Genomic DNA, 19,059 nt, shown 5'->3' on the forward strand with positions numbered 1-19,059 from the left:
GTAGAGAATTTTCTACACAAAAATTAGTTTTTCCATCAAAATTATGAAAGATTAGGGAAAAAAACCCACATTATATAATGTGTATCATGCTAATTTGGCTAAAACAGACATTGCAATTAGTTTATGTTATGCATATTGTGTCATAAAAACATATGCATACTTTGACGTAAGAATTATTATAACAAATTGTGTTATTGTAAAATGTTTGCCTTCAATAAAAATAGTTGTTTCCAAGACTGATCTTTAATACTGTTACGCTTGACATATATTTAATATATATACAATTACACAGGGCTATCTCTGGGTGAGTAGAATATTTCACCAAATTGTCTTAAAAAATGTTTGCCAGATTAAAATAAAATTTGCCAATTACATGTATTGTTAAAATTCTCAATTGGCGATTGTGGCGAGTGTCACAGCTATCCTGGCCATACTAGTATTAAGACACACTATATGTGTTATAACTGATTATGTGATACAGAAATATTAAATTCTTGTAATGAGATTAGTTAAATATTGTAAGCGTTTCACATTTAAGGATCAGTCGACGTTTTTCTGTATATAGTAATTCATAGCACTGTGCGTTTGCACTTCTTCTGGGTGAGAACATTTCTTGTAATGCTTATCTGAAATGCAGTGAAGTAAATTACTAGTTTGTGCTTTTAGTGACGAATTCAGCTTCTGTTTTAGAGATGTAGAAAATGTATTTCTTTTTTTCTTTTGACTTTCATTGGTCATGAAATAATAGAGAATATCATTAGGGGATGGTTTGCGTTCATCACCATGAAAAACTTAAATATAAGGCATAAATTTTAAAAACTATATATACAAAAATTAACAGCTTTGTAAAAGAAGTCCTGATGAAACATGTGGTATTATTAGTTTATTTAATAATGGACCATGAAAAACATATTGTTTTTAGGAATAGTCCAATATATCTGCTATCAGCCGAGTTAAACTCAGTTGACAGAAGATATGTATCAGACTAATGGAATTCCAATTTATCCAAGGCTGGCACCTGTGCCCATGACAGGCGTGTGCTACAACAGCTTGCTCTGAATGTGCACGTAAAACCCTATGACCTGACCTGACCTGACCTGACCTACCGAAGGTCTAGTTATCATGGGTTTCACTGTAGGTGTTCTCATCATATTGTAGCTGTAAGATCAGATAGTAATGTACCTTTTTCATCCTTTTAACGATTGTAATTACATATCAAATATATTTTTCTGCATAAAATATTATTGTTTATTACCCATATGGGCTCAGATATATGGGGTAATATTTTTTCGATCTCTGCACAGTGTGCAGATTGCTTCTACAGCCACTGATTGGCTGGCTTAAAAATCACGGCATTTGGTTGGCCGCTTGCCATGGCTGGAACTTCACTTTCATTCATATAATGTTTCCATTCATGAGTCAGATTGCACATACGTTATACGATCTACAAAGATTTACAAAAACAAATGGACTCATTTGTTTCGTAAACATGAAATGGTATATTTTCATAAGCAGCAGCTTCAGTAATATATAAAAATAATTATTTTCAAATGCAAATACAGTTGTATTATTTTGTACTGTAAACATTTGGCTGTAAAAAGAACACTGTTATGCTATGACGTCACTTACATTACGTCATGTAATGCGTGTAATACTATATGACGTAATGGCTGATGGCTTTGTTGTAGACTGCAGAGGAATTTGTACATTAAAAATCAATTAAAATTGACAATGGGTAATAAAGAGAATAACCAACTCGCTACGAGGAGTTATGAATTATCTGTCCCTCGTGAATGAATGTTGTAAAACCCTCGCCAAAAGCTCGGGTTTACAACATTCATTCACTCGGGACAGATAATTCATAATTCCTCGTAGCTCGTTAGTTATTCTCTAAATATTAAACATGTTTCTGATCATCCTAATATTTGTACTAGGTTAAATTTCATTTTATTTTCTAAAAAAGATGCAAAATGACAAAATGCAGTTTGGGCTTCTTACAAATATTAAGACGACCAGAAACACATTGAATATACAGACACTGATATTCTAAACAAAAACAAAAAAATTTAATATGTAAGTTTAATCGTAGAAATATTTTATTAGTCGGAAACATCTTACACTGCAGCAAACTCGGGAATGTCCCTTTAAGAGAAACATCTTACAATGCAGCAAACTCGGGAATGTCCCTTTAAGAGAAACATCTTACACTGCAGCAAACTCAGGAATGTCCCTTTAAGAGAAACATCTTACAATGCAGCAAACTCGGGAATGTCCCTTTAAGAGAAACATCTTACACTGCAGCAAACTCAGGAATGTCCCTTTAAGAGAAACATCTTACAATGCAGCAAACTCAGGAATGTCCCTTTAAGAGAAACATCTTACACTGCAGCAAACTCAGGAATGTCCCTTTAAGGAAGACCAGTCTATATTAAATTACATGAAGTCATTGGAGATTTTAAAGATTGCCTCAAATGACAGGTGGCTCATTAAGAAAAAATTAGTTTTGTTTAACAACATCACTAGAGCACATTGATTTATTAATCATCGGTTATTGGACGTTAACCATTTGGTAATTTTGACATAAAGTCTTAGAGAGGAAACCTGCTATATTTTCCCATGAGTAGCAAGGGGTCTTTTATATGCATCAACCAAAAGACAGGATAGCACATACCACAGAATTTGATATGCCAGTCGTGGTGCATAATGCCATGCCTAATACTTGATTTAACTTTGGCAAGTAAGAAAATCGCTGCAGCAAAAACAGTTTTGTGGTTAATGAGGAGTTTAATTTGTCAGTAATACAAAAAATAAATAAATCAAAATGTGAGAGAGAAAATTGAAAGCTTCATGGCTAAATGAATAACATGGCAAGCTCCATGGCATTGTAAATTGCTGTGGTTAATTGTCAGGCATGTTTATTCCATGAAGTCGCCATGGAATCCATCAATAAATCTATTACCCTAAATGCACTTTAAAAATAAATAAATAAACTGAGCATGTTATATTTATTATAGAAACTAATTTCCCAGCCGAAAATAAAACCATGTTGTTGTATTTCAGGACATAGATTCATTCCTTTGTGATCAATGTTTGTTCATCATGATGGGAACGGGAATTTATTGAATCGAGTCGATAAAATGGTCTGTTTTCTTTGTTGCCATTGGTTACAAAAATAACATTTACCTGGTGACAATTAAAGGAAACATGTCACGTAAACCATATTTGGCACCAACCATGTACAGTTAATTATAAATTGAATCACCTAAAAAAAAAATATATAAAAAATTAATTACTTAAAATATCTCCATAAAAGAACCCCAGATACGAGCTCTTAGCGGAAATTGCCGATCTTTAATGAGCAGGGCAATCACGAGGTCCCTGACGTCAGAGACGCGTCGCTTGATCTGAAGCCTTACACTTAAAAGCATTAGTCCGTACCACTCATAAAGAATCTAAGACTTGCACAGCTTACCAAAACAATGAGTGTTCGTTCGCAAAACGTTTTGCCGTATCAATATGAGCTGTTAGTAAATGAAGAAAGACACACATTTACTTACAACAGTGATACTGAAGAAAAAACGGATAGCGAGTCGGAGGGTGGAGAAACTGATGGTGCCAGACCAGACCGGTCGACCAATTTACAGCCCGGAGCCCGAAAGTAACCCGGAGACAAAACCAAAACTCGGATGCTAATGCCGAGGTGTATACTGTTCATATTTAGCATAAAGATACACCTCGATATGATGTATTTAAATATGTAAAAAATATAAATGTAGGACAAACATTTTTTTTTTTTTTTTTTTTTTTAGAAAATATCGCATTTTTTATGTTCGGGCTGTACATAATGAAATCTGTATGCACAGTGTAAACAAACGCTCTAATTTACGACAAGGCGCTTCACTTTCATTAACCTGGCTTGTAAAACAACATAAATGACTTGAGAGTATAATCAACTTTTAAACTAAATATATTTCTATTTGCATCAATAGAACGAAATGGGGTTATAGTATTTTTCTCTCATAAAAAAAGTAGCATATTATTAGGCCTATTGGTAGGGTGCGTTAGAGTAAAAACGACCACTCACGATACCCAAGTGATAATTTTCTTTTCTTTGGTACTACGTAATTGGTCAGTTTTGTAATTTTAGATGGGAAAGTCTACTTAATCAAGGGTTTTACAGCATTGTTTACAGTAATGAAGCAGGGCGGCTAATAATGTCCATTAACATTGTACTATAGTCGCGACAGGTTACGCCACAATACCCTGTAATCTTAAAAAAATGGCACGTATTTTGTACGCATGTCTAGACCGTGGTAATCACTTACCTGGTCGATACCCTGCAATATACACCTGCCAATCAGGAATCACATGTGCAGGCCACGGAAAGAAAGGATCAATTAACTAAAACAACACTCCGATTCTCAAGTCAGCCCGTGGATGAAACATAATAGTTATTTCGACACCGACAGTAGTGGGGTTTTTTGTATTGAACTTCGTGTTGCTTTGGGGCTTCGGGCGATGAGGAACGTTTTTGTAACGTATTCCGCCCGAAGATTAAAAACATTATTTAAAATTATTATTGTTTTCTACACATTTTTTAAAAACATATTTAAATACATCGTACTGAGATGTATCCTCATGCCAAATCCCATGTTTGTATATGCCATATTTAATTACTTATTGACGTTTCCTTCTTCGGACGGTGAATACAGATTTTGTTATGTAGGCCTACAGCCCTAACATGAAAAATCTTTTTTTTTCCAAAAAAAATAAAAAAATAAAAATTCAACATTTTTGTTTTAACATATATAAATACATCATGCTGAGGTGTATCTTGTGCCAAATATGTACAATGTACACCTCGGCATTCGCAACCGAGTACTGTTTTTGTCTCCGGGTAACGTTCGGGCTCCGGGCTGTAATTAGGCGGACACCAAAGTACTATGCGGTGTTGGTGTCCAATCTTTTCTTTTGCGATAAAATACACGCGTCTTTCTTCGGATACAATCCTTTGGAAAACCATAAAAAGACAATCCCGATCGTTTAAACTGTTTATTTTTACACCCGAAGGCCGCGCAGTACGGCACTGTTGGACTGAAAAGATCGTAAGCCCCTTACTCCATATATAAACAGTTAACAACAATGGAAGAGTACAGCGGCTCTGACGTCACTTCCCTTTTTTTCCGAACGCTCACGAAGAAATATGCATAAATCGTACTTTGATACTGGTTAGCGCAATTTCTTCATTTTAAGTTAACTACACGTATTTTATTCTTATAAAGTTATTTGTATATTATTTTTATATCATTTTTCTTTTAAAATGAGCTATAATATGGTCTCGTGTCATGTTTCCTTTAAGCCTCATTATGTGACAGTAGTTAATATACATTTTTTTTAAACTTCTGTGAGAATATGTCAAAGGTCTACTATATGTTTTTTAACCTACTTGTCAAATTCAAAACACTGTTGAGAGGCAGGACGTAGCCCTGTGGTAAAACACTCACTTAATGTGCAATTGGTTTCCAATCGATCCCCGTCGGTGGACCCATTGGGCTATTTCTCGTTCCAGCCAGTGCACCACAACTGGTATATCAAAGACCGTGGTATGTGCTATCCTGTCTGTGGGATGGTGCATATAAAAAATCCCTTGCTACTAATGGAAACATGTAGCAGGTTTCCTCTCTATGACTGTGTCAATATATTCTGATTATTATTCATGACCAATGATGGTAGATTAGGCTACTGGTAATTTAAAAAAAAAAATTGCCCCGGAAAACGTACTTGCAGCTCTTAACAAAAAGAAAACAACATTTTGTTAAAATAAAAATGGCTGAATTCGGAACTACTTTTTTGTGTTGTCTGTGTTACTGATCTGGTGTATTTCTTCATGTTGTGTTGCTTTGTCAAGTGTTTACGGCATCGGGTGATACGCTCGTTTGCTGCTTCGACGCGAAATCAGCGGGGATCAGAAGAAAGTTCAAAGGTCACACATTTGCCATAAACGGGCTGCAGGTAATTTAAAGTATACACTTAAATATACAATTGAAGGGGCGAGACGTAGCCCAGTGGTAAAGCGCTCGTGTGATGCGCGGTCGGTCTGGGATTGATCCCCGTCGGTGGGCCCGTTGGGCTATTTCTCGCTTGAGCCAGTACACCACGACTGGTATATCAAAGGCAGTGGTATGTGCTGTCCTGTCATTGGGATGGTGCATATAAAAGATCCCTTGCTACTAATGGAAAAATACAGTGGGTTTCCTTTCTTAGACTATATGTCTAAATTACCAAATGTTTGAGATCCAATAGCCGATGAATAATAAATCAATGTGCTCTAGAGATGTCGTTAAAACAAAACAAGTTTTTAAATTATTGAATAGTTATAACCATTGCCAGAAAATAAATTGTGAGAAAAAGTCACAAAGATGAATCTTTTTTAAAAGTTTGTTGCAAAATAACTGAATAGTTGTAATTATGAATGTCTTGAGTGAAAATAAATTGTGAGAAATATTCGCAAACATTTATCTTTTCTCAAAGTGCATGTCAAGATGGATGAAGAAAATGTTTTATTTAACGACGCACTCAACATATTTCACTGACGGTTATATGGCGTTGGACAAAATGGATGATGCTATTTTTAAACTTTGCAACAAAACAGATTTTAAAATTAGTAGGTCATAGATGTCTGGCACCAGATGTAAAAGCCATATTGTGAATGTGTTTCTACTTTATCTAGCATTTTCATAACTAATGAATCAGTTGTAACCTTTCTTTCGGAGCTCATAGAAAAATGGCAACAAAAAGTTTCTCTGAACTCTGTTTTGATGATAAAAATAAATAACTAATTACAAATTAAACTGTTTTGATGACAAAAATAAATAACTAATTACAAATTAAACTGTTTCATCGAAGATAATTGATTGGTGCAAAACTAGTGTGAGACTATTTTTAATACATGTTTGCATCATTTCATTTGGGGGAAATGACTTAATTCATAAGGTAAAAAAACATTTCAAACATTTAAGTCAATAAAATATCTAAATGTTTTATTATTCTTTTAAAGATAATTTGTTTTATTATTAGTGAAAATAGAAACATTTGTTACTACAGGGCTTGAGATATTAAATAAAATATGGCCTGCAGTTAGTTTTATTTTTAAACAGCAGGTCATTCTTCTTCTTCTGGGTTCAAGCTATAGATGATCATGCTTTAGATTTGGAATCCGGTTGTGGTGATAAAAAACACTGTAAATAGCAGGTCATTCTTCTTCTTCTGGGTTCAAGCTATAGATGATCATGGTTTAGATTTGGAGTCCGGTTGTGGTGATAAAAAACACTGTAAATAGCAGGTCATTCTTCTTCTTCTGGGTTCAAGCTATAGATGATCATGCTTTAGATTTGGAATCCGGTTGTGGTGATAAAAAACACTGTAAACAGCAGGTCATTCTTCTTCTTCTGGGTTCAAGCTATAGATGATCATGCTTTAGATTTGGAATCCGGTTGTGGTGATAAAAAACACTGTAAATAGCAGGTCATTCTTCTTCTTCTGGGTTCAAGCTATAGATGATCATGCTTTAGATTTGGAATCCGGTTGTGGTGATAAAAAACACTGTAAACAGCAGGTCATTCTTCTTCTTCTGGGTTCAAGCTATAGATGATCATGCTTTAGATTTGGAGTCCATTTGTGGTGATAAAAAATGCTGTAAACAGCAGGTCATTCTTCTTCTTCTGGGTTCAAGCTATAGATGATCATGCTTTAGATTTGGAGTCCGGTTGTGGTGATAAAAAACACTGTAAACAGCAGGTCATTCTTCTTCTTCTGGGTTCAAGCTATAGATGATCATGCTTTAGATTTGGAATCCGGTTGTGGTGATAAAAAACACTGTAAACAGCAGGTCATTCTTCTTCTTCTGGGTTCAAGCTATAGATGATCATGCTTTAGATTTGGTGTCCGGTTGTGGTGATAAAAAATGCTGTAAACAGCAGGTCATTCTTCTTCTTCTGGGTTCAAGCTATAGATGATCATGCTTTAGATTTGGAGTCCGGTTGTGGTGATAAAAAACACTGTAAATAGCAGGTCATTCTTCTTCTTCTGGGTTCAAGCTATAGATGATCATGCTTTAGATTTGGAGTCCATTTGTGGTGATAAAAAACACTGTAAATAGCAGGTCATTCTTCTTCTTCTGGGTTCAAGTTATAGATGATCATGCTTTAGATTTGGAGTCCATTTGTGGTGATAAAAAACACTGTAAATAGCAGGTCATTCTTCTTCTTCTGGGTTCAAGTTATAGTTGATCCTGCTTTAGATTTGGAGTCCGGTTGTGGTGATAAAAAACACTGTAAATAGCAGGTCATTCTTCTTCTTCTGGGTTCAAGCTATAGATGATCATGCTTTAGATTTGGAGTCCATTTGTGGTGATAAAAAACACTGTAAATAGCAGGTCATTCTTCTTCTTCTGGGTTCAAGTTATAGATGATCATGCTTTAGATTTGGAGTCCATTTGTGGTGATAAAAAACACTGTAAACAGCAGGTCATTCTTCTTCTTCTGGGTTCAAGTTATAGTTGATCCTGCTTTAGATTTGGAGTCCGGTTGTGGTGATAAAAAATGCATACATTTTTTTCCCAGAAGAATCAATTGTTTTTTTTTACAACCAACACACTCACATTTATCACCAATCACAGGACTTGTGGTGTTCACTTCGCTATCAAACGTTGGGTACACCTCGAATTTTGACCCAGCTGGAAGTTATTTGATTTAGTACTACCTACATAGATCGGTCTATTGAAAATGACAGCCATTTTTATTTCACCTTCTAGGTGTAAACAATGGATAGCTTTTTGCAGGCTGCTGTTTCAAGCCAGCTGGATGTAGCCCAGTGGGCTATTTTTCGTTCCAGCCAGTGCACCACGATTGGTATATTAAAGGCTGTTGTGTGTACTATCCTGTCTGTGGGATGGTGCATATAAAAAATCCATTGCTGCGAATTGAAAAGAGTAGCCCATGAAGTGTCGACAGTGGGTTTCCTCTCTCAGTATATGTGTGGTCCTTAACCATATGTCCGACGCCATATAACCATAAATAAAATGTGTTGAGTGCGTCATTAAATAAAACATTTCCTTCCTTCCTTCTCTTCAGTAGACTATTTTAGAACTTACTTCCATGCAAGTGTACATGAACGCACACACATTGTAATCACAAGTTTACAACTGGCAAATATCAGTTTCCTATCACAGCATACATGTGATGATTTAACCACCACTAGAGAATAATTATTAATCATTGGATATATTGGATGTCAGACATCTGAGGATTCCAATAGCATTAATGATGAATAATCAATGTGCTCTGGTGGTATCATTAAACAAAACAAACTTTAACCGAAGACTGTGTCAGAATTATCAGTCTCTACCCCTAGAGTTTTAAATTTATATAGAAATTTAACATTGAAATTTGAAAGTCTATCATCTTATAGACTTTTGGCTGGACAGTTCTGAAACTTGATACTGTGACATAACATAAACAGTGATATATTTGGTAAAAATCTTTAGCTTTGACAATTGTGTGAATGTTTACCACTGGACCATTAAGATTTTAGATTATTTCAATATGATCAAATGTACAAGGAAGGAAGGAACAACGCACTCAACACATTTTATTTACGGTTATATGGTTAAGGACCACACATATATTGAGGGAGATAACCCTTTGTCGCCACTTCATGGGCTATTCTTCTGTTAGCAGCAAGGCATCTTTTATATGCACCATCCTATAGACTAACTAACAAAGGTAACAAATGTCAAAATATTTATTATAATAAAAAGTTATTTTATAAATCACCAAATATGTCTCATACAGTTTTATTTCTTAAACTTGCCAGTCTTTACAAATAATTAATTATGTACTGTTAACATAATTAAACATTCAATAGCCGAGCTCTGTATGTTAATCGAAGTTAAATAAAGTTTGTTTTGTTTAACGACACCACTAGAGCACATTGATTTACCGGCTATTGAATGCGAAACATTTGGTAATTTTAATATATAGTCTTAGATAGGAAACCCGCTACATTTTTCCATTAGTACAAGGGTTCTTTTATATGCACCATCCCCCAGACAGGATAACACATAGCATGACCATTGATGTACCATTCGTGGTGCACTGGTGGGAAGAAGAAATAGCTAAATGTGCCCACTGACAGGGATCAATCGTAGACTGATCGTGAATCAGGTGAACGTTTTACCACTGGGCTATATGTCTCAACCAGAGGTGGATCTAGAGGTGGGGCAGGGGCCCGGGCCTCCCAAAAGTTTGCAACAGTTATAATTTTATTGTATATTAATTTTCTTCTTTTTTGTACGATCCCCTCCAAATCTCCCCCAAAGTTCCATTGGCATTCCTCCTTATGTCATTGGGGCCCCCCTAAATGGATTTTTTTGATCCACCACTGCCGACCCCTATGTTAATGAATCCTCTGTTTGGCATCTGGTCAATACAAGGTTGACTGTACTTTGTATCACATACATTACAGTAAAACCTCTCAAAACCGGACCCTCTGTAAACCGGAAATTCCTCCAAAACCAGACATTTTCCACGGTCCTTCTCTGAAAATCGGTACAGAAAATAACCTCTCTAAACTGGATACCTCTTATAACCGGACATTTTACTTGGCCCCGAGGGTGTCCGGTTCAGAGGGGTTTCACTATATATATGAACAGACATGCATGTCAGTTTTCGATAGGATATTCGAGGGGAACTAACTTACAATTCACAATGTGCTTGTTTATTGTATATTGATTAATATTATTGTTTATGTTATAACAAAAGTGTTTTCAATTGATGTTTATGTAGATTGCATTAACATCACCATGGCAAGAAGGTGGTCCGTGTTTGCACAAAGGAATTGTCACACAAAGAATTTGAAGCCATTTCAATGCCTGTGTTTGCGTGATCTTTGGTCCAATGCTTATAAAAATGTAAAGTGTAGACTCGAAACTTGATAGAACGTTTCCGGTGTTTTATGCATGGGATGAAACTCAGAAGAAATGTACTCACCTCAGGTGTGATGTGTCGCAGGATTGATTTCTGTCAGCGGTTTTAAGTTTTTTCTCCCATCCCAACCATGTCATGTTATATATTATCCTGTCTATGGGAAAGTGTACATATAAAAGATACTTTGCTGGGGGTTTTTTGTAAGGGTAGCCTATGTGGCAATAGAGGGTTTCTTCTCTTTCTGAGGTGTGATGGGTTCTATGATGAATCACCATCATTGGATTTAAACTTTTTTCCCATCCCAACCAGTATCATGGTATACATGTACATATAAAACATAACTTTTGTTGCATTATCAGTCTTTATCAAGGATTATATACCAATTTGTATGTGTGACAGATTTTTCGTCATTTAACAATGTTTTAGTGCTGACAGTTTTTTTCTAAACTTCATGTTTAAAAATGCACTCTGTCACTTGTGGCGTTTGTAGCGTAGTTTCTCTTGTAGAAATCCAAAATCTTCTCATTAGTGCTTTTGACATAGTTTCTCTTGTGATCAAGTGTTATGCCCATTCTTGTATGTAATAATATTTGTGATAATAGAATATTTTTTTCATATTTTGATTTTGCTATAAATTGGTTTTACAGATTTTAATTAAATGGATGTGTTTAGTTTAATACTAGTAATCATAGTAAAAATAAAAACATTACTGATAATAAAGATTTTTTTTGGTATTGGTGTGAATTAATGAGAGAGAGAGAGAGAGAGAGAGAGAGAGAGAGAGAGAGAGAGAGAGAGAGAGAGAGAGAGAGAGAGAGAGAGAGAGAGAGAGAGAGAGAGAGAGAGAGGGAGGGAGGGAGGGAGGGAGGAGGGAGAGAGGAAAAGAGAAGGAGGGAGTGAAGAACAAGGTGGGAGTGAGAGAGCGAGAGACAGAAATTGAGAGGGAAGGAGAGGGTGAGAGAGTATACTCAGCACAGTATCTGTTTGTATTTTTGTTTTAATACATGATGTTGTATAATTAATATAGATACCTCCTAACAGCTTGTTGTACGTGTATATCTGTGTTTGTTACAATACATAGTTAACATCAGTGTAGTAACAAAATCACTTGTGACTTACATTAATATAGGCAAATTTACATTACATACGTTTGCTGTATAAATGTTTTACAGTAAATAGTTTGTGAAACCAGCATTATGAAATATACAGACATATGCCAGATATGAGCTAAAGTCGAATTCAAATAATTCTTATTTTTGACAAGACAAATTAATAATAATATTACTACTACTACTACTACTACTACTACTACTACTACTACTACTACTACTACTACTACTAACTACTACTACTACTACTACTACTAATAATAATAAATAAATAAATAAATAATGATCACCATTTTAAACCTAAAGAATTAATACATACAGATAAAATTTATGAAATATTTTTTTGTTTTAATTAACTGGTTCTATTTATACTTACATGTATATAGTTTATATATTTAGTTCATTTTATATATTTAACACATAGTCTATTTTAATTCATCAAGTAAAATTTATGTTGAAGAAAAAAGAATATCTCTAAAGTTTTAATGTATTAATAGTTTTTGTTTCCCTTGCAGCTTGTTGAAAACCGTCTCTTCACAGCTAGTTACGACGGGACAGTTAAAGTGTGGGACGTGTCGGGAATAAAACCCGATACCATATTTGGCAAAGAAGAAGAGGACAAGGATAAAAACAAGGACAAGATGAAGGAGGCTGAGAAGTTTGGCGGCGTCGAACAAGTGGATGACAACCAGAATGGAATCCAAAATGGCGACGCTAAGATAATGATCGAGTGAAAACATTTCGGTGTTGAATTTTAAGTCTTAAATTTGGTGAAATCAGTGAATGATGAACTTAAAAGACTACATGTATGAAAAGGAAAGAAAAACTAATTTAAAAAGACTATATGAAAAGGAAAGTTTTTTTTTTTTAAAAAGGCTATATGAAAAGGAAAGAAAAACGAATTTAAAAAGATTGTATGAAAAACAAAGAAAACATTAATTTAAACATTTTATATGAAAAGAAAAGAAAAAAGAATTTAAAAAGACTGTATGAAAAAAGAAAGACAAGAATTTAAAAAGACTATATGAAAAGGAAAGAAAACAAAAATGTTCAGACTACGAACAGGAGAGAAAAAAGAATTAAAGACTATACATAAAAAAAGATGCTAGTTATGCTGTGTCCATCTTGTCCGTAAATCGAAATAACCATTTCGTGTTATTGTGGAATCGAAGTTTAGGTCGTCTTTCCTTCACCAAAGAATGACGGAAAAGACGACCTGCATATGTGCTTGCCTGTATGGCAGCTGACAACTGGGTTAGTTGTTTTGTTGTTAGTTTACTGATATATGTTATTGAGCTATGTCCATGGACTCATTGGATATAATACCTTTGCTTATCTCATGTATTTGCTTATCCCATATGCCTACATGTATGTGTTTCATATGCTTAAGTGTTTCATATCTGAATCAGAATAAGAAAATCAACATATAGGTGTATTATATGGTATAGATAGCAACGAAATGATGAACTTTACAAATGGATCACAGTTTGTAACACACTGATGTTTAATTTCAGTGACTTATACAGCAAAAAAAGTATATACTCACGAAAACAAATGAATTATGAATAGCAATTTCTTTGACGTAATTTAATATCGAGTACAGTAACAGTTAGGTAGGAGACTGAATTGTTTATTTAATTATTTATTGGACTTGTGGTTGGTTTTTCCAGAAATGATCACGAACTGACACAATGTCATGTGGGGAGGGGGTCTCGGGGGGTCAAAAAATGAGAGGAACATTTTTCAAATCTATGTTATACATAATACAGAGATGCCAACCCTAGTTGGAGTGTCATAGGAATCCAGGCCTTCAAAAATAGGAATCCCACTGCCCAAAATAGGAATGTCATCAGTGATGGCTCAGGAGCATGTTTTTCGACATTTTGGTAAAGTCAAGTTCAGGGCCATATACAATCGGGAAACATCGGGGCTGTTCGGAAGACCGATTGCTATTCTATATTGCCACGCTTGCTATGCTCGATATTCGGAATCCATAAGTTTAAAGAACAAGGCAGGAAACCAATCTACGATTGTTGACGGTGAAGAGGGAAAAAGTTCTAACAACATTTGTGCCTTCCAAAATACGATCCGACACCAAATACGCGAAATTACAATTTTCTTTCTAAAAATCGGAATTTCGAACAAGATAATCGTAATAGCGTAATCTATGCTTTAAATTCGTAATGATTCCACCAAATTCGTAATGGTTAGCATCTCTGCATAATATAATATGCTATGTATTACAGTATATATTGAACAGGAAAAGAAACATGAATATTCATTTATTTTAATTTAATTTAATTTTTAAAATATTCAGTTTGAATCCCATTGGTTTTTGTATCTATTGAAATTATCATTTGAATATTTAGTTAACATTTTAGGCCCATTATTACTGAATTAATTGCATATACAGTGAAATCTCTCAAAACCGTACACTGTAAACCAGAATTCCCTCAAAACCGAACCCTTTGTAAACCAGAATTCCTCAAAACCGGACCCTATGTGAACCGGGATTCCCTAAAAACCGGACGTTTTCACGGTACTTTTTAAAAAATCAGTACAGAATTTAACCTCTCTTAACTGGATATCTCTAAAAACTGGACATTTTACTTGGTACTGAGGGTGTTCGGTTTAGAGGGGTTTCACTGTATATTAAAATATTTGCTTCTTTTTAGTTTTTTGGGTTGATCAGTATATTTTGATTCAAATGTTTCAATACAAATAAAATTAAAGTCTGTTCGCTGTGGTCATTTCTGGAATATCCCAGTATCTATTGTTTTCATATTTTTATTGTAAAACCTGAAGCCATTTACACTGTAAATCTCTTACTAAAAGAACAGCTAAAGTTTTAATTTTTCTATATGTATTCTGCGCATTTATGGATAGGCCTAAACATAATGGGCAGAATTTACAAAACATGTTTTTCTCCTACACGCGTGTAACTACATACATATACAATGCTTAAACTCCTGTTTTTCTCCTACACGCGTGTAACTACATACATATACAATGCTTAAACTCCTGTTTTTCTCCTACATGCGTGTAACTACATACATATACAATGCTTAAACTCCTGTTTTTCTCCTACACACGTGTAACTACATACATATACAATGCTTAAACTCTTGCGTTTAAGAAAAACAGGCTTCGTTAATTCGGCACAATATGTCTAATATTTTGTCAGATCATTTTTGTGTAAAGTGAAATTTGTGTGAATTTTTTTTTTTTTTTTTTTTTTTATTATTGTGCAGTATATTACAAAATGTCCTTTCACATACTGAGCATCTCTGTTGATTATGAATTTGTCTACATCATGAGTTGGAAATAATTATGAAAAAAGGAACAGAGAAACCGTAATTAGCAGAGGTAGTCTGAATAAACAAGTAGAAAAGGGTTTTTTTTTTGCATTTATTTCTCTTGAAACAAACAGCTTAATGCTGTTTTATTGGTGTAATAATAATTATAAGCTATTTTTATATTTGAATTTTTTTTTATATTTGCATCTAGTCAGATTTAGAAATTACGACAAGACAATATTTTTATATGCAGAAATAATGCAGTATTCAACAATTGAACTAATTATTTATACAAATACAGTTGTGATTATATAACCATATCAAGTGTGATATAATTATGTAAAACTACGTGTTTAATTCACATATTACTTAGAAATAACACAAATTAAAAAAAAACTTTTTTTTAGGTGTGTGTAAATTATGCACTTCCAACCCTACCCCTTATAACTGCTGGGGGTGTTACATTCCTCAATATTTACTGCTGCAAATGAATACTGCTAAAATGATAATTGTGTTTGCTACGAAATTATAATATGCATTACGTGTAATGATATAACACAAATATGATGCATCTGTTCAATACATTCTATAATAAGTTAATTGTGATACCAAATTGTACTAATAATTATATTGCGTTACCAATGTTAATATGTGAAGTTAAGATAAAACACGTACATGTCCAAGTGCATGTGTGTGTTGTAGGTGTGTATGCATGTGAGTGTGTGTGTGCATGTGAGTATCTGTGTGTGTGTATCTCTGTGTGTGTATCTCTGTGTGTGTGTAGCTGTGTGTGTGTCTGTGTGTGTGAGTGCATGTATGTGTGCATGCATGCAAGTTTGTGTTGTGTGCATGCATGCACATGTGATTTGTAATTTTTCTTTGCTTATTTATTTAGGGGTTAGGGGTGTTGTGTCCTTTATGTCTAAAAGAATATATCAATGTGAAGAAAATATTTGAAATCATATTTTATGTCATCTATTTCAGTTTTAACCTTAAACACTCAGTAATCTTTAATTGGATAATCTGGTATGTTTCCGCTGCCAAGTGTTTGTCAATGCCATCAAGAAATGTCCATTTTGAATTATTAATTTTAGGAGTTCTTTGCACACCAGTGAGAGTGGGATGGGGAAACAAAAGTAGCTAGATGCAGTGCTCAACAAATATTTGAGAATGAATGAATGAATGAATGTTTAATGACACCCTAGCATGAAAAATACATCATCGGCTATTGGGTGTCAGCAAAACTAAAGTTACGAGCAACATCAATATAAAAATTCAGGAGTTATATAAAAACACTGTAAAGAACTGTGCAAAAATACAAATATCACAGATAGATAAAATTAAAATTTACAACAAAAGTCAGTATCACTTAAAAATTGTAGTAAAAGTTCTGGATGGAATCATCCATCCAAAATGATTCTGTCACATTTCTTTGACCAAATATATCTTTTCTTGAATTTTTGAGATGAGCACACTCCACTGTGATGTACAGTCAGAATACACTGACAATGTACACACTGAGGTGGAGGATCTTTCTTCAAGATAAATGAATGGGTCAAGTATGTATGACCGATGCGGGCATGACACAAAATAATTTCATCCTTCCTGCACTGTCTATAGGAGGACTGCCACTCTCCCAAGCACAGTCCCAATCATGTTGCCAAGTCGAAAAGATAAATTGGTTAATACTATGTTTAAAATCAGTATACGGCACACCAACCCTGGCATGAAGCAAATCCAAAGCAGACTTGGCAGCAGAATCTGCCTTTTCATTACCCCTGATACCAACATGGCTGGGCACCCAATGTTTGAGAAAGTCACTATCCATCAGAGAAACTTTGGCTAGTACCCTATATATTATAGTAATCCAGTTGATAATTTCCACTAGCCCAGACGAAAAATTCACTAGCCGATACTGAGGACGAGTGGGTTTGTCAGATTCTGCATAGAGGATATAAATATTAATGGATCTGTATGTGTGGGTGACATAGCAGCTTTATAATTTAAATGCATAACTTTACATGTTTATACAATTTCTAATCATTGCACGATATTGTAAACTGTAATTTTGATTTGTAAATTACTGATATTGTTGCATTGAAGAGTACATGTGGAAGAATTACCAAAAATACATATATACAAAGCTGCATTTAAAAAACAAAAAAAACTGGGTTTTTTTTTAAATTCTAGGTGTGAATTTTGGGATTACCTTGCCTTACTATAGATAGATTTGTGGTTAACATGTACAAAACATTCCGTCCATATTTGCAATACCTCGGTTATTGTTGGTGTATTTATATATACTGCTGTATAATCTATGTATCAACACTTAGATACATAGTGACAAAACACATAATCAAGGTTTAATGACAAGATATCGGAATTGGACGAAGTGTTCCGATTACTACTTGAGACAATGTATGGTATGTCAACCCCTGCATTTGAGAAAATGTCTACAGCAAAAAACAGCAAAATCTGAATATAGTCCGAAGCAAAAATGTGCCGTGGAGAAATGGTTTAAATACTATTTATTATCCGTTAAATATGCGGTGGAGAAATGGTTTAAATACTATTTATTAACCGTTAAATATGCAGTGGAGAAATGGTTTAAATAATATTTATTAACCGTTAAATATGCCGTGGAGAAATGGTTTAAATAATATTTATTAACCGTTAAATATGCCGTGGAGAAATGGTTTAAATAATATTTATTAACCGTTAAATGTGCCGTGGAGAAATGGTTTAAATACTATTTATTAACCGTTAAATGTGCCGTGGAGAAATGGTTTAAATACTATTTATTAACCGTTAAATGTGCCGTGGAGAAATGGTTTAAATACTATTTATTAACCGTTAAATGTGCCGTGGAGAAATGGTTTAAATACTATTTATTAACCGTTAAATATGCCGTGGAGAAATGGTTTAAATAATATTTATTAACCGTTAAATATGCGGTGGAGAAATGGTTTAAATAATATTTATTAACCGTTAAATATGCCGTGGAGAAATGGTTTAAATAATATTTATTAACCGTTAAATATGCCGTGGAGAAATGGTTTAAATACTATTTATTAACCGTTAAATGTGCCGTGGAGAAATGGTTTAAATACTATTTATTAACCGTTGAATATGCCGTGGATAAATGGTTTAAATAATATTTATTAACCGTTAAATATGCGGTTCTGGGATCGGCCAACAGCCATGAGCCTATATTAACTTTACAGTACTTTCGATTGCCGTCGGCAATTGCAGGGGTTGTACATAATCTGATGAAGTTAACGGATTGAGTTAGTATTTTATATTTTTCAATTGGTTTTGTCATAAGTACATGTAGGCTATTGATAAATACACCTATAATTTAACGTGTATTATAGTAAATATCATATATGTGTAATATGTACCGTATGTAATGCATGTAAATTAATGCAATTATCAATGTTGATGTTCATATAAATACTGCTTGTTATTACTAGGCTAAGTATTTATGAATTGTATTTATGAATTGTATTTATGAATTATAGTTATTAATTGTATTAATGAATTGTATTAATATATGAATCTGTATATGTATTTGAATATGTGTTTATATATATGTTGTAGTATTTTCGCCAGTACCATTCATTTAACCAAATGACTGATGTTACTTCAGCTAAGTTTTAGGGTGATTAA

General features: G+C 34.0%; 1 protein-coding gene across 1 annotated transcript in view; it reads left to right on the forward strand.

Annotated features, from left to right (window-relative positions):
• LOC121387558 (WD repeat-containing protein 86-like) overlaps positions 1 to 13,011 on the forward strand; it is a 29,335-nt gene extending 16,324 nt beyond the window's left edge. The window contains exon 5 of the mRNA XM_041518713.1: positions 12,610 to 13,011. Within this exon, the coding sequence (XP_041374647.1) occupies positions 12,610 to 12,828 (219 nt within the window). The 3' untranslated portion in view covers positions 12,829 to 13,011. The remainder of the gene's footprint in view (positions 1 to 12,609) is intronic.
• The last annotated feature ends 6,048 nt before the right edge of the window (positions 13,012 to 19,059 follow it).

Source organism: Gigantopelta aegis, chromosome 13 (assembly GCF_016097555.1).
Source record: "Gigantopelta aegis isolate Gae_Host chromosome 13, Gae_host_genome, whole genome shotgun sequence".
NCBI lineage: Eukaryota > Metazoa > Mollusca > Gastropoda > Neomphalida > Peltospiridae > Gigantopelta > Gigantopelta aegis.